At 32.4% G+C, this 16,113-nt stretch overlaps 1 protein-coding gene across 2 annotated transcripts; it reads left to right on the top strand.

Annotated features, from left to right (window-relative positions):
- Positions 1–9,696: 9,696 nt before the first annotated feature.
- LOC125198811 (protein DA1-like) lies at positions 9,697–15,775 on the top strand. 2 transcript variants are annotated; one of them, XM_048097076.1, is made up of 12 exons: positions 9,697–9,955; positions 10,540–10,689; positions 11,288–11,372; positions 11,560–11,755; positions 12,255–12,375; positions 12,636–12,719; positions 13,595–13,714; positions 14,165–14,377; positions 14,472–14,534; positions 14,606–14,706; positions 14,797–14,855; positions 15,268–15,775. In XM_048097076.1, the coding sequence occupies exons 2-12, from the start codon at positions 10,579–10,581 to the stop codon at positions 15,564–15,566; spliced, it is 1,452 nt and encodes a 483-aa protein (XP_047953033.1). In that variant the 5' UTR covers positions 9,697–9,955; positions 10,540–10,578; the 3' UTR covers positions 15,567–15,775. The 2 variants fall into 2 exon arrangements, with proteins under 2 accessions (XP_047953033.1, XP_047953034.1); XM_048097077.1 differs by lacking the exon at positions 9,697–9,955 and adding an exon at positions 10,077–10,099.
- Positions 15,776–16,113: the final 338 nt, after the last annotated feature.

Genomic DNA, 16,113 nt, shown 5'->3' with positions numbered 1-16,113 from the left:
CATAAAAGAAAAACCAAAATATGTATTTTTGTCAATTGTAATTGTTGTAGTATATCATTACATAGAAACTGACAACATTAAGAGCACAGCCTTATATCCAAATGTGAATCATAATAACCCATAAGAGTATAAATTGTCCTTTATGGCAATATGAACAGATTGACAATTGTTTCACATATAAAAAACAGACATTATGTGGAATATGAAATTTGTCCCAATGAACGAATGGATGAATGAAGCTTCTGCCACTACCACAAAAGGGTGGAGACAAAGATATGTGCATTGAAGCACTAAGAATTAGTCCAATTAATTCTTCAAGTGAAAAGAAATAATTATTCCCTTCACAAATTTGTGAAACCATGTGCTAAAATTTACTACCTTTAGAGTGTGTTCTGTGCTACATGTAATTCTTAGACAGAAAGGAAAAATATTGTCTTTTTTATGATTACAAGTTCAATATAGGACAGTACAATGTAGTAAACATGAGTGATGATTATATATGGTACAACCAACATGGTTGAAACTTTAAGAGATGTTGATTGGTCCGACTGAAAGAGATTGCTTTAAAAACATATTGTTTCTACAGTTTGTTGATATATTGCAGTTGGAGACACAACATAATTTCTAAGTTCTTTCAAACTATAGTGAATTTATATGGCATTTTGTCCCTAGCTCTAGCTTATTGTATAGTTGTACTTACTAATATACTGTAGATCTCATCAATGAGAAGTAGATTGGTTATAGACGTTCATTCTGATTACTGATTAGTATGCCAATTTCGAGTATTTTATTGGAAAATATCTCCAACTTTGGTTTTCTCGTTAATCCAAATTTTCAAAATTCTTAATTAATGTCACATCTTATAAAATGATTTTTGAAAACTTAATATTTTTTCTTTAAAGTATTCTATAATCGAACGCATTTGAACTTCTTTTTATAGACAAGGGCTTGCAACTCCCGTCACTCCATTAATTGGAATCAAATCTCAAAACATTTACTCAATGTTTGAATATTATGTTGGCAATATCTAGAAAAGAGAAAATATTACAAGACGGAGAACAAAAAAATTTCGAACAAGTGGTAGCGGTATCAATGTTTATTTAATTAATGTTGTTGGCCAAAGCAAGAGAGAGGAAGGGAGGGGATGGGGAATTAGACCGGACCTGCTATTGGTGCCTCAACAGTGTCATGGTGTGGTGGCAATAGAGCCGCGACAACGATGACTCTGTCACCGTATGGCAGTTTCTCATGGCATTGGGATCAGAGGTGACAAATGAGACGCACAGGAAATAGAGAGGGGATTTGAAAGAAAGACGGCTTACTTTAGTGAGTTTATTTTTATTTTCAGGGTCTGCCTACGTTAGTTAAAAATATATATATATATATAGAGAGTTTGACTATACAAAGATCGCTCGTAAAATTTAAAAAGTAAAAAATTAATCAAATGTTAGTTACTTTAAGTGCAATTTCAAAAATGTGAGATGTAGTAGTAGTATTTTTCCTTTTCACAAAATAATGTAAACAATGTCATTAAGATAATCTACCGCCGAGTCATCATTCTAATGTTGGAATGTGTAAAGTGAGACATGAATCAAACTTTTGAAAAAGTTAATAAGAAAATGAAAATTGATTTTTTTTTCCAAGATAAAATCAAAGTGGTAATTCATGATTAACCGTAATTTATATAATGGTTTTTTCTCAATTGCACATAAAAAAGGAGAAAGATGTTAAAAAAAGAAATAGACCATACTAACAAAATGTTTTTCTATATATGTCTTCGTATAGAGTTGCAAATTCAGCCAACGCATTCAAGTTTCGGACCAATTTATTGTGAAAACAAAAATACATTACAAAAAGTATGAAATGCTACAATCATCAAAATTAGAAGAAGAGTACTAGTATAACTTTTTTTTTGTCAATGGAATTAATCCATACCCACAGCTGCATGCATGTATGGATAAAAAAGGATCGAGCATATGTATCACACTAAAAATTTATGACAGGAGTCATCAAATTTATCAAGTCATTATACATTTATTTATTTCCCTTTTATAATTTTAAGTGGCGGACAAAAAAATAAGTAAAATAGTTTCATATAATATATGAAACTATTTTACTTATTTTTTTTATGAACTCTCAAATATTTGTGAGTTCATTTTCATGATTATATTTCGAAGTATAAGGGGAATAGAAAAAATAAAAACGAAAAAAAAAACACCAATGTGAATTACACATGAAGGTGCTTATAATAAATATGCATTCAAAATACACCCATGGAATAACCCTACACAATAATCTCATTTGTGTAACTGTGTAAGAGTAAAAACTCACCTTTCACAAGATATGAATAAATTGAAAAAAATGCATCAAATTATTCGAAGTACTACTTATTAGCAAAAAAGTGTTTCCATGGAATCAAATATTTTATCCGATGGAGTACTCCCTATTTCTATAATTATCATATTCTAATTACTAATTAACAAGAAAGAAAATCGAATATTACGATCGAATTAGGTGAGCTTTTGTTCACACTAAAAATGAGAGGAGTACCCAAAAAAAAAATATGTGGCACAAGTTGTGAAGCAACATGATAGATAGTAATAAGACGATGAAGATAGAAATGAATGGGACCACAAAAAAATTTGTTGTTGAAATGGAAAAATGTGATTAATGGGTACTTATTTGGAACCAAGAAAAGAGGGAATAGTCTTTGGTAGCTCTTAAATAAATATGAATGTCCCGTTTTCCAGTGGGGGACTACCAAAACTATGAGCAGCTGTTTTTGATGTTGACAACCACCATTATCATTATATACGTTTCTTTCATCAACTTGAATCAAATCAATTTATTAAATATGCCCAATATACTCATCATAGTGTTACATACATACATACAAAAAATTTGAATTTAAATACTGCCTACCCCGGTATAGTGGCGGAGCCAAGATTTTGACGTTGGGTCCAAGAAGAAAATTCATGGGAGGAGTAGATGTGGCGTTAGCAGTAGCGGTCTGCGCCAGATTATAGTAGATGGATAATGACCAATAAGAGAATTTGTGGGAGTAGTAGATGCAGCGTTAGCAGTAGTAGCGGTATGCGATAAGCCATAGATGGGTGATGACCAACAAGAAAATTCCTAGAAGTATCATACACGGGTAATGAGAGAGGAATAATTAAAGGATGGGTGACGTAACATTATCGTCAATGTATCTATTAGAAATGAGTCAACCACCCCTTTAAGATGAGTCATAAGGAGGATGGGTCAGATTTTTAATACGCCGCCGCACGTGTGGGCCGGAATGAACATCAGACATCCACACGTAGGGTAGGCAAGACAAGATAGTAAGAGATAAATAGATCTATAATGATTTGGGTAGACTTTTGATACCATATTAGAAATAGGTCGCTTACTCCCTTAATATGGCTCATAAGATGGGGGATTTTCTATACTTATATAGATAAGACGCGATCATTACTAAATCAATGTACTAGGACAAAATTTAAAAGATTTTTAATATATTCGACCGGCAATAAGTTGTGGCAGATAATGAGAGGTAGAAACGGAAAAACAAAGCGAGAGAGACAAATACAAAGGCAAGGTGGAGCACCGGAGGTATATATTGTTTAACAAAGAGAGGAAGTAGGAAATCAGGGATTCAGTTCTATTTTGCAGAGATGGAATAAATAAAAAATAAATTAAATTATTAATAAATAGTAAAAGAGTTTCGAGAATTCGTTACAAGTTGAGGGTAGCTTTCGCAAACAATATAAATGTAGTAATGTAGCAGTACTATAATTTATTAAAACATTAATAAAGAAAGACCAAGAGTTTATTGGCGCAGATGATCATATTTAATAGAAACATGAGTCCCCATTCTTTTTGTTACTATAGTAGGTCCAATGATGATGCATTTGATCATGTGGTTTGTATGTAAAAAAAATATTATTTTTATGCATCATATTGAAGTTGATGGTGTTAATTTTGATTTGGACCAGGTCTGGGATCGGAGACTGGAGAGTTATTCTTTCACAGAATTTATTTATTATTTTATCGAATAATTATACATACTTTTACAGTTTTACTGTAGAAGTTATTATGGTAGAGTACATACGGACTTTTCTCATTTATATGATTGAATACAATTTACAGTAGGTAAATATAAACTTTAGTCATACCAATATAATATAAAGTTGCTATACTAACTATCGGATTGTATCATCTATTAATTTAGTTCAAATTCTGAAGACTCGTTCCAGGATCACTAGTATTATGAATAACAGTTTTGTCCAAGATATCAATCAATTTTTAAAGTAAATCTCAATAACAAGAGTAAACTAAAAAAATTTCTTGTCTCCGGTGTGAACTCAACCAGTTTCAAATGTAAATTATTAAATTCTAGTCGATGTACATATATAAATTGTCTCTTGGCGCAAATAAATATCTCCAGTTTTTATAAAGGTCATAGATTGCATTTAATTTGTAGCTGATACATTGGAAGGCAACGTATTTGGCATTATATTTATGGAAATAACAGCATTTTTATTGCAATGTCATCATGTTTTTGTTTATTAACTTCGAACAAAGCAAATACAAGGATACAAAAACGGATTTTTTATTACAATCAACTTTACATGAATTACACAGGTGTATGCATTAATAAGTAAGGAAGTAGATGCATATGTACCGTAGATTTTTGTGTTCAAATAATTTTTGCTTTCTCAAATCTCTCCTAATATATATGTGTGTTATGTGGTTCGAGTTTTATTAAATTAAATAGTGCTCTAACAATTTCGAATTGAATGAATTCTATTTTTTTTCTTAATACTTTTGGGCTTGGGGCTTGGGGCTTGGGTTGGGTATATCACATGGAAGAGCAAAAGTTGGGCTTTAAATTATTTTGTTGTTTTGGGTCCTTTGCCAACAAGTGTTAGAAGGCCCATTTTACTCCACAAATTGTTGAAGACATCAAGAGGAAAGCCATTTTTAGTCTCAAGAGACTGAAATTATTGAAATTTTAGTACTCCTTTCGTCACCCTCAAGAGTTTTACATTTTCTTTTTAGTTCGCCTCATTCAAAATGTTCACTTTTTATATTTAAAAATAAATTTATTTATACTCTTTCTTTATTAAAATATTCAATACTTTTTTTTCTCTACAATTTCTTTCTACTCCACCTAACAATTTCTCATAAAACTCGTGTCACTCAAGAATATAGACATCTGGAGTTGAACAGACGGAGTACTACATTACTAAATCAAATTTATGTTTAACAAATAAAGTAAGTGATGGAACTAATTATACCTAGTACATGTCAATAGTAATTGGAATGACGATTTAAATTCTAGAACATTAAAAATATGATGGTCTTTTTATTCTGATAGAAATAGATGGTGGTTTTTATTCTGATAGCAATTTATAGGTTTTATCCTAAAATTAATTGGTGATATAAATAATGAGTAGTTTATAAAATTTATATAGTGATTTTAATTTTCTTTAAACATTGTTGTGGGCTATTTTTTAGTTTGAATTGTCTAACATGTTCTCATGTCACTCCATTATCTTATTTTATTATGAGTCATTTGATAAGTTGGTAATGCTTAGACATAGATACTTATATGATTATTCTAAGTATTTATTAGTATCATGGTTAACCTATCATGTAAGTATGTATTATCACTCATCTAAGCTCGCAATTTTTTCCTCAAAATATAAGAATATGTATCTCATAAATTTGGCCGGGTAGCATTTCTACCTCATTTCTTGTCTATCAAACAATAACAAAAAAACTCTCATATGAACTTATTTTGATACGAAACCCGCATTTCTTATCTTACTTTCCAAATTTTCTTATATCTCATATTTCTTAGCAAACGAGCCCTTATTATTACAGTGTAGACTGTATGGAGTACTTAATTAATCTCTTTGTATTTGGCCGCCTAATATTTTTGAAACAATATTTATTATATACTTGAATACAGCAGCATGCTGCACTTTTTGTCTGCCACTACCAATTTTTCCGTTTCATTGTAGTCATTTCTAACGGGCTGAAAATCGGGTAATTATTTGGTTGTCAATTATTTTTACTTTGATTGTCGATATAAGTTTATGATGTTTGAGAAATGAGTTTATGATATTTGTGAAACAAGTGCAAGTCTACTAAGCTTGCATCTCTTTTAAAATGACGACATCTTCACTATAATGCACGTCCACAAAATAATTCTGAGGTCGGTTATCTAAAGTCATTATCTCAATTATTGAAGAAAATCATATGGATAAGACTTTGCAAAATGCAAGACTTTTGCTTTATCAACACCAGAGAAAATGTGATTTGTTGAATGTAAAGATATAGTTAATCGATGTTTGCTTATGTGAGTATTAATTCATTCATTGCCCATTTTCACGAAAAAACCAATAATACCTTAGTTTACCTTCTATCTTTACTTATACACTATGCCAGGGACGGATCTAAAAATTCTATATAGGTGGCAATGACGGACCAAGGTGGGGTCGGGTGGGGTCGACCGACCCCACCGGAGTCCGTCGAGAGGTGCCGGAATCTTCATTTCATGGACCTCCGACCCCATGCAGCCCTGCCTTGACCCAGTGAGGCAGATCCCCACCAGGGCACTCGAATCAATTGCCCATTGCCGAAAAATAAAAAGAGATGGAGGAGAATCAGTCGGAAGAAAAGAGGAGAGAGGAAAGGGGGAGGAAGAGAGCCGCAGACAGTTTTGACGAGGAAGATAACGTTTCTTAATGTTTCAACTCTTGTTTTTTAACTTAATGGGCTGTCTAATTTTAACTTAGTGGCCTTATTTAGGTTAGTTACTACTACTATTAATATTATTTTATGATTATAATTTCTATTTTCAACGATAATTCACTTCTAAATTATTGATTTTAAAAAATTGTTGATAACTTGTCACATGATTATTTTACAAAAATATTTAAATACAAAATTTAAAAATAAATATTTAAGTCAAAAGATAGAAGTAAAAACTAGTAGTATAATTTTGTACAACCTCTATTCAGCATTGGGAGTCCATTTTTAACATCTTGTCTATCTAGTAATAGGAGTTATATTTTCCTTTAATTATAAATAAAAAAATAAATTTTATATTGTATTAATTTATTTTATTATAAAAATAAAATATACTACTTTATAAAAGTGTGATTTAGTATTTTGAGATTTAGGCGTTGGGGATTTGAGCTTCCATAAATGAGTTTTTTTTTAATATTCTAAATCATTGTATTCATTTCGCGGAAATCTAATTTAAGGCATCCCATAATATTATAAGTTTCTTCTTATTTTGTTAATTACTAAGTAATATAATTTTATAAAATTTCAGTCGATACAAAATAGTTTAATAAATTTTCTTAACATAATTTATTATATAAAAATATTTAATATTATTATTTAAAAAAGTAGTTTTAAAAATATTATATAAGTATTAATTTTTACTCTGTTCGACCCCACGAGCTTTGTATCCTGTGTCCGTCATTGATAGGTGGGGCAAGAATCTATATAAATATATTTTAAGAATTTAAGAAGGGGCATATGAAAGGATATTTCAAAAAAAACTAGAAATTAATGATAAAATAGCATATAAATTTTTTTTTGAGGTGGGGCATTTGCCCCTTGTAGTAGAACATTAGATCCGTCCCTGCACTATGCCAAATCATAAATGGCATTTCAACACTGTAGAACTAAATTATCTTATTGTCAAAAGTTCATAGCACTACAGTTTCAGATCTCAAAGCAAACCATGATGAAGATTTTGCAGTTTGGATTAAAGAAGAGAACAAGACGATAGTTGAAAAGTTCAAAAGAATGTTGCATATTTTACTTTTTTTTTTCTTTTTCTTTTTTCTTATCCTCTCTAGTTTTTCATTTTCTCTATGTCACCGTGTGTTATTTTAAATATAGGGTTATTCTTAATTATAGGGTGAATTTTGATTACGTAGTAGTAACTCTTTAGTTTGAATTTTTAAATTTGAGCTGAGAGATCACCGTGACAATGATGTTCGTGCTATAGTTTAAGAAAAATCTTTTATACAACTATACTTAATACATTTTCTATTCCTTTATCATTGCTTTTTTATTTTATTTTATTTTATTTTAGTAGGTCCATCAAAATATTGCTCATCCACATTTTTATGACGTAGAACTATCTTATATACTCCCTCCGTTCAGTTATAAGCGACTCATTTCTTTTGAACACGTGATTTAATAAATTAATATTTTAAAAGTTAAAAGTGAAGAAAGTAAATTATGGGAGGTGAAAAATAGATGAGTGAAAAGGATAAAATATGTAGAAAAATAAAGCAAGAGAGACGATTTTTTACTTAAAGGTAAAATGACTCATTTATGGTTGGATATCCTAGAAAAGGAAAATGACTCGCTTATGATAGAACGGAGGAAGTATAATTTTTTTTTATTGTTACATTAATTTATTTACATTAAATACACTTGTCTGACTTTACAGTCAAACACTACATTATATTTAGGGGTGTTAGTCCAGTTCACAATCTGTGAACTAGCTCTGCGCGCTGAATTTAGGGAGTTAGAACCGGAGACATCTAGCCTAATAAAATTATAGTAATCAGATTAATCCAAAACTCATGGACTCACCCGAATAGGCTCACTAAATAAAGGATTATAGTTAGAAATTTATAGCACAATAAAATTACAACCTTATTATCCCACACCCGATTAGTTCGAAATTCGATGGGTTGATCTAGATGCAACACTATATTGATGATTTTTATAATATAAATAATTTTTAAAAATAGCAATCAATTAATTAAAAAAAAATCCGAACTCACTATAATAAATTGAGTATTATAATTTTAATAACTTGCTTTAAAATTTCTTGAAATACATGTGTTTATTTTCAGAGTATTTATTAATTTTGAGTTCATGAAGCACGTATCTAAAAATTATTATATTTAAATATTTTACATTTATTAATTGGACTATTTTCATCCTTATGTATTTAGAACATATTAATTTTATTTATAGCAGTTCGATTAGCTCGTTAGGCCATCTCAAAACCTGATTTTTTTTAGAGTTTGGTTTGAATATTTACTCCCCAATAAAAATAGCAATTTGATTAGCCTGCAATTAATTAATCCGCAATCTAAGTAGAGTTGGTCCAAAACCTGCTGGATTGGTACATTATTGACGTCCATAATTAGTAATTACACCTAAAATAAATGTATGGATAATATTTGAAGGGATGAAATTCCAAGCTCAAAAAAATAGAAGCATATATAACATTGATAATTTTTAATTTAAAATGATAGCATGACAAATCGGCAATTAATTAGATCAAATCTTCGGTGAATTTGTTTCTTTTATGTGAAGGGTCATGTCATCAATGTATAATGAAAATAAAATTTGACGACATATTTAATCATAATTTGAAGAATCAAATTAAAAAATTGCTCTCTCATCAAGATTATGATAAATCTAAAAACATTTAGGAATTTTTTTTTTACCTATTTATTACTCTTAACTTAATTATCTTGCGATATGTAAAAGATACTCAATCTATTAATTATAAAGCTAATACTCTTTGTCATAGTTTGACTTTGAAAATTGCAGCCATATTCACACAGTGCAAACAAGTTTTTGCCACGCAATTTGTTTGATTTTTTGATTGACCAACTATAAAGAGGAAGACGAAGAGAAGAAACGCCTGGAGCATTCATTCATCTTATCATTGAGCTATTCTATTTCTTAATCATCAAGATTATATTTTTATTTTTTTATTTTTGTCCCTGAGAACCTAAAGATTCTTGATTGATTTACATCTTGCAAAAAAAGTATTCTTTCTTCCGCAAAGATTCTTTGAGGACTAAATGCACCAAAAGGGCACGCTCAGATTTTTTAAGAGAATTTGTGATATTTCTGCATCAGCCATTGCTGTGGAGTTAATGAGGTCTATTTTCAGGTCAGCTACTAGTCAAATATTTACCTTTTTTGTTGATGATCTGATCAAACGATAACTCTGAAATCTCTTTCAATTTATGTGTGGAAATTGAGCTGGATATTCATGCAATCCGTGCCATTTGATTGTTGAAGCAATTGGTGTTTAGTGAGTATCGTAATTATGTTTATTGGTTTGCAATTGGTGTCTGCATTTTGTCATTTAATGTTTCAAACTGCAATTCAATTTGAATTTGTTGAGTTATAGATTTTGCCACGTTTTGTGTGATTCATTTTGGCTTAAATATCAAGCTGTTGCTCTATGGAATGTGTTGTGCCTGTGTAAACTGTTTCTGGAATGGATTGAGATCTTTTTGGGTTTCATTATGCAAGCATTCATTGCTTTGAAGAATTTTCTGGTCAATTTCAGTTGAGGTAATCTAATTTTGATTCCATAGAAATACATAATGTGGTGCACAACTCAAAATGTTTTCTAGTTTCTTGTTTATCCAGTTAAGGTATTTGCTTCACCCATGAACCGAGACTTCCGATTCTTTCTTCCTCTGTTTACTCAATCCTTCTGCTCCTTAACTAAATAGTGTGTCTCAGGTAGAGACTTCGTTGGCTGTCCTCTGGTTAATTTATCTAATGGGCTGGCTTCGCAAAATCCTCAAGTGTTCGGACCATAAAGTTTTGGAAGGGCATTCTGATTGGAGATATGGAGCGGATACTGCAGAGACTCCTCAATCGGCTTCATTGGTAAGTAAATTTGTTACTTTCATTTTATTTTATTTTCTCTTCTTCCTCATAGGACTGTCTCATAGCATTAAATTACTCCAATCATTAAATGTTTGGAATGTTAGATCGAGTTCAACTGTTCAAGAGTAGAGGTATTAAAATTGTGTTGCGGCAGTAATCAATCTGAACTTAACATGGGCGTATTGGTTTTGCAAGAAACTCTATCAATATTCGTATGCTTTTTTTCTATTTATCAATGTCAGATCCTTATCTCCTATTATTATGAAACTACCTGTTCTCGTATTGTAACTGGCCTCACTTCAACTGATCTTGGCTTAATCACCCATAAACAAGGGCAGGAAAGAATGTGGGGTCGTAAACATAGTGTCAATCTCCCAATGGATAGAACAGCGTCAAAGCTATGCAACTAATGTTCAGTCTCCTTTTCAAGTCTAAGATTGCTTTTTCATACCTTAGATTTATGTGATTTGAATTTTATGGTCTGCCAGATTAGATCAGCTCTTATTGAAGTTCAATTTTGATTGAACATAGATTGAGGGGATAAAGTTCATGTTCTTAACTTCTCAGTTCTGTTTTCTCTGGCTGTACATTGGTTCAGAATTCATGGAGAGAAACCGAAGATATAGACCATGCTGTTGCATTATCGCTTTCAGAAGATGACCTAAAAGGAAAATCTACAGCTGGTAAGGTTTCCTTGAAGACTTTTCTAAAATTTATCTATTATCATCCTCCTGTGTAAGATTTCAATGACAATCGATTGATATTTTAAAGGGACTTGCTTTGCTGGATATAGCTTACGGTCTATTTTCATGTTTCCAGTAACAGTTTATTAATGCATGCATAATTTTTGGTGTTCCTGATGTGGTACAGAGAAAGAGCCACAACTGGATGACAGTGAACAATTGGCGAGGGCCCTTCGTGAGAGTTTGGTTATAGATTCTCAACTGGAGTCATGGAGTAGAAATGATACTGGAAATGGATATGGATATGGAACTGGAGTCGAATATGGATATGGAAACGATAACTTTTACCAACCTGTAACAATCCCTTATTACACAAGCTTAAGGTACATGTGGAGTCTTGACATAATGTGACAATTATGATTATCAGATTTATATAAACATGTGAGAATTTAACTAAAACTTTCTCCGAGGAACTAGGAACCAATTTGGATCTTTATGTTAATATGCAGTTTCCAGAAGCATATGCATTACCATAATATGTTTGATTTGCTTTTAGCTCAAGGAGATTTCTGAGTGGCAAATTCTTTTGAGCTTCTTGTTGTTTTCCAGACTATGATTTGTGGGTACTTTAAGACTACCATAAAATTGAAGGAAGCTGATATGCTTTCTCACTCGGAGAGAAAATTTGTCACTCAAGAGCCCCATAAGCTCTAGACATCATCTTCTAAACATTCCTTTTCGTTTTAGCATGGCTTCAAAATTTACCTCTACTTCCAATGTAATCATTAGATGCAGATTTTATGTGTATAACACTGACTTCATTTTCATAATTTTTTGTCTAGCTTCTAATGTAGTCTTCCTATCTTGTCTTTTCTGTGATAGGATCTGTGCTGGCTGTAATATGGAGATTGGCCATGGAGGATATGTGAGTTGCAGGGATGCCCTATGGCACCCACAATGTTTTAGATGCCGTGTATGTAACCAACCGTTATCTGATTACGAGGTATAAAGAATATGATATGTCCATCTTATTTTCATCTATTATCATTTGATAGAGAGCTTCGTATGTGTAGTAGGCTTACTAGTCGTTATAAACTAAACATTCACATTCATGCATATTGGTCAATTTTGTAGAACTTGTTAATTTAGAGCAATCTTGATGATTGTAATATCAAAATATTGCATTTGCAATTGCGCCACATTTAATATGACCAGAATTCACATGATGAATTATATAATCCAGGTTCGTGTCTTTATTGACAGTTTTTCGTGTCTGGTAGCTATCATTATCATAAAACTTGCTACAAGGAGTCTCATCATCCAAAATGTGATGTCTGCAGACACTTCGTAAGTATCTCAACCCAAGCAATATCATATTCATTCCGTCTGAAAATGCTTGAGCAAAAGTTCTTTTCCTTATTATTATCACACAATCTACATATACTTTGATGACGTGTTTGGTGCTGCTAAACAAAGTTGCTTTCCAATGAGCTTTGCAGTTTGCTTAGAAAGTGATAGGTGATATGGTTGCGACTGTAGGAACGAGAAAGATCACCGAATGCATATATTATGGTTATACTGTCTATGGTTGTTAAGTTGTAATTTTTGGATACCTTTTTGATGTCACCATTGAAAAGATGTTCTAGCTTTTAGAATTATGAAGAATACCTTTCTGGTGGACGAGGATGTTCATAACTGGCCGACGAAGACCGGCTGTGACGGAGTTCTCTAAGATGCTATAATTCTATAGAATGTATTTAGGCATAAATAGAACAATCTAGGTGGGAGAGAAATTAAATTCACCTGAAAGATTGACAATTTTAATGCAGTCATGATCTCTAACATCACAGTTTCTTTTTTTAGGTATTAACATCATAGAATTATTAGTGCTAGTGAGCAACTTGCTAAATTAGGCTTGGTTAAGTTGTTTATATCTTCACGAAAAAGGAGTGATAGAGCACTATTACGCGAATGCGACAGGCAACATTTTGCACTTGGTTAGGTCGTAGATGGTAGAGGTCAGCATGGTTCGGTTAACTATTCCGTGAGAGGGATTTTTGAACGGTTCATTTTGATTCTGATTGTTTAAATATAAGTTTAGACTGTTTTTATCAATGCATCTCTATGTCAAAAGAACTGTAGACTATTTAAAAAAATCAAATTTGTAAGGTTATATGATTTCGTATTTTTGTTTATATCGTTTATCACTTTCATGTACACAGATTCCGACAAACGCAGCTGGTCTTATTGAATATAAGGTGCATCCTTTCTGGTCCCAGAAGTACTGTCCTAGGCATGAGGATGATGGCACTCCTAGATGCTGTAGTTGTGAACGAAAGGAGGTAAGTATCGACACTAAGAAAGTGTTTCTTCGATCATAAGCTCCTTAAACCAGCTAATGAAGATCCCTGCTCTGCTCCTCACCCCAACTTGTTTTTTCATAATTTTATAAACAACAATCAATATGCAAAGATTACCATACTATGGTTTGTTATTTCTAACTTGTACACCCTTTCAATTTCATCTTTCTTCATTTTTTTTTCTCTCTAATGAAGATTTTACCTCGCTTAATCATCCAAATACTCTGACAACATATAAGCTCTTAAGACATTAGATTTTGTAAACTCTTGAAACATCTTATAGGCTGTTGGAGCTTATAAACTCTCTAAAATGACCTTAGCCAAACACCCTCTAAATCTATGCAAACCAACCACTCGCTGCCACCATAAGATCTAATGTGATTCATTTAAACTTGTAGCTAATCATTACTTTGGGTCTTTTGCTTGTTGCAGTCAGCGGAGGAAATATATGCTGCCCTTAACGACGGCCGAAAACTCTGCTTAGAGTGCCTGGACTCAGCAATTATGGACATTCACCAATGCCAGCCCCTTTTCTACGATATACATGAGTTCTTCAAAGGATTAAACATGAAATTGACGCAGAAAGTTCCCATTTACTTGGTTGAGAAGCAGGCACTGAATCAAGCCATGGGAGCAGAGCAGCATGTAAGATACGAAACATCATATATTCAGGGTCACCTACTCTCTGTTATAGGTTTCATCTACTAAGTTTATATGAGTTTTCTGTCTTTTTTTCCAGGGTCATTATCACATGCCTGAAACTCGGGGTGCTTGTGTCACCAAGGAACCGACAATCACCAGTGTAAGGGATTCTTTGATCATTTTTCAGATCTTGCCTTTTCCCAGAACCCTTATTCCCCATTTGGATTATAGCGGCCAAGGATGAGAGCTGGAAATCGAGTCGTGGACATGATAACAGAGCCGCACAACCATTGTGAAGTGACAGCAATCCTCATTCTATATGGTCTTCCAAGGTACTTTTAACTTTTTTTTCCTATTAGCGACTGATCAGACGTTCCATTTTGGTTTCGATTTCATTTTCCCAGATTTCCTCATGCCTGCAGGTTGCTGACTGGATTGATATTGGCGCATGAGATGATGCATTTATGGTTGCGACTTAATGGTGCTCTCTCTCTCGCCAAACTTCATTTGTACAATCGCCATTTCATCCACAATATTTATCTCCAATAGAACATTCTGCCATATAAAGTCTAACCTATGTGCGTCCAGATCCCGGTTTTGCATGCCACGAAAAGATTCTGCCTAAAAATTATCACTCTGACATTTTTTTTGCCTTCCCTTAGCTTTCTTTAAATAAATTGGTTCGGTGATCTAAACACTAAAGTAACCATTAAGCGAGATGAGGTTTTTGTATCACTTGTGAAAAAAGGAAGGCTTGCTTAGATAACTATTAGCAAAGAATCACTGATGCTTGTTGAAGTCTTCTCCCGGTGCTCTTTGCACAACGTGTGTCTCTTTGTCCATGTCGTTGCCTCACTCGTTCTTCATGTGCTGATAATGGTAATCTTGTCCAGGTTTTCGAGGTGTGAGACAAGACGTGGAAGAGGGTATATGTCAGGTCATTGCGAGCATGTGGCTGGAGTCTCAGATCCTATCGATGTCTGATAACAACCATGCATCAACCTCACATTCGTCAGGATCAAAGACTTCTCGGTTCGACAAGAAGCTTAGCAAGTGCTTCAAATATCAGATCGAATCAGATCCTTCTGAGGTGTATGGAAATGGTTTTCGAGCTGGCCACAAAGCGGTCACCAAGTTTGGGCTGCAGCGCACACTCGATTATATTCGAAAGACTGGAAAATTTCCTCACTAAATAATGGATTTTATTATCATTTTTATGATTGATTTTGTGAGATTTTAGTTTAGTTTTTTTTCTTCATTTATTTGCACAGGAGTTTTTAGAATAGGTCTTAGTAATCATTCGTGATCATTCTATTGTATAGTTTTTTTGTATAGGTTTCATTTCACACGTACATGATTTATCACAGATAATAATAAATTTCAGATTTCGGGATTTTAGAATTTTATGCTTTGTATGTGCACTAAATTAGTTGAAGATTCATTCAATATATGCTAATAAAATAATTTATTTACCATCATTTTTATGTGTAATTTTCGTGTCATTCAATTGAAAAAAATCTGGATTTAAGTTTAAGAGTTGAGTGTTTTCGAGCATTTAATATTTTTATGTTTTTATCTTTTACATTCAATAATACTCCTTTCATTCATAACGGAATAGTCTCATACTAAAAATAAAAGTTATTCTAAATCAATTATTCATTTACATTTTCTCATTCTTTCTCCCACTTTATTTATTTAGTTTGCATATTTTATCAATTTTTGCATTCACACTTGTGCCG

This window comes from Salvia hispanica, unplaced genomic scaffold (assembly GCF_023119035.1).
Source record: "Salvia hispanica cultivar TCC Black 2014 unplaced genomic scaffold, UniMelb_Shisp_WGS_1.0 HiC_scaffold_284, whole genome shotgun sequence".
NCBI classification, from domain to species: Eukaryota; Viridiplantae; Streptophyta; class Magnoliopsida; order Lamiales; family Lamiaceae; genus Salvia; species Salvia hispanica.
Note: the sequence above shows the minus strand (reverse complement) of the source record. Positions and strands in the feature narration are given on the sequence as shown.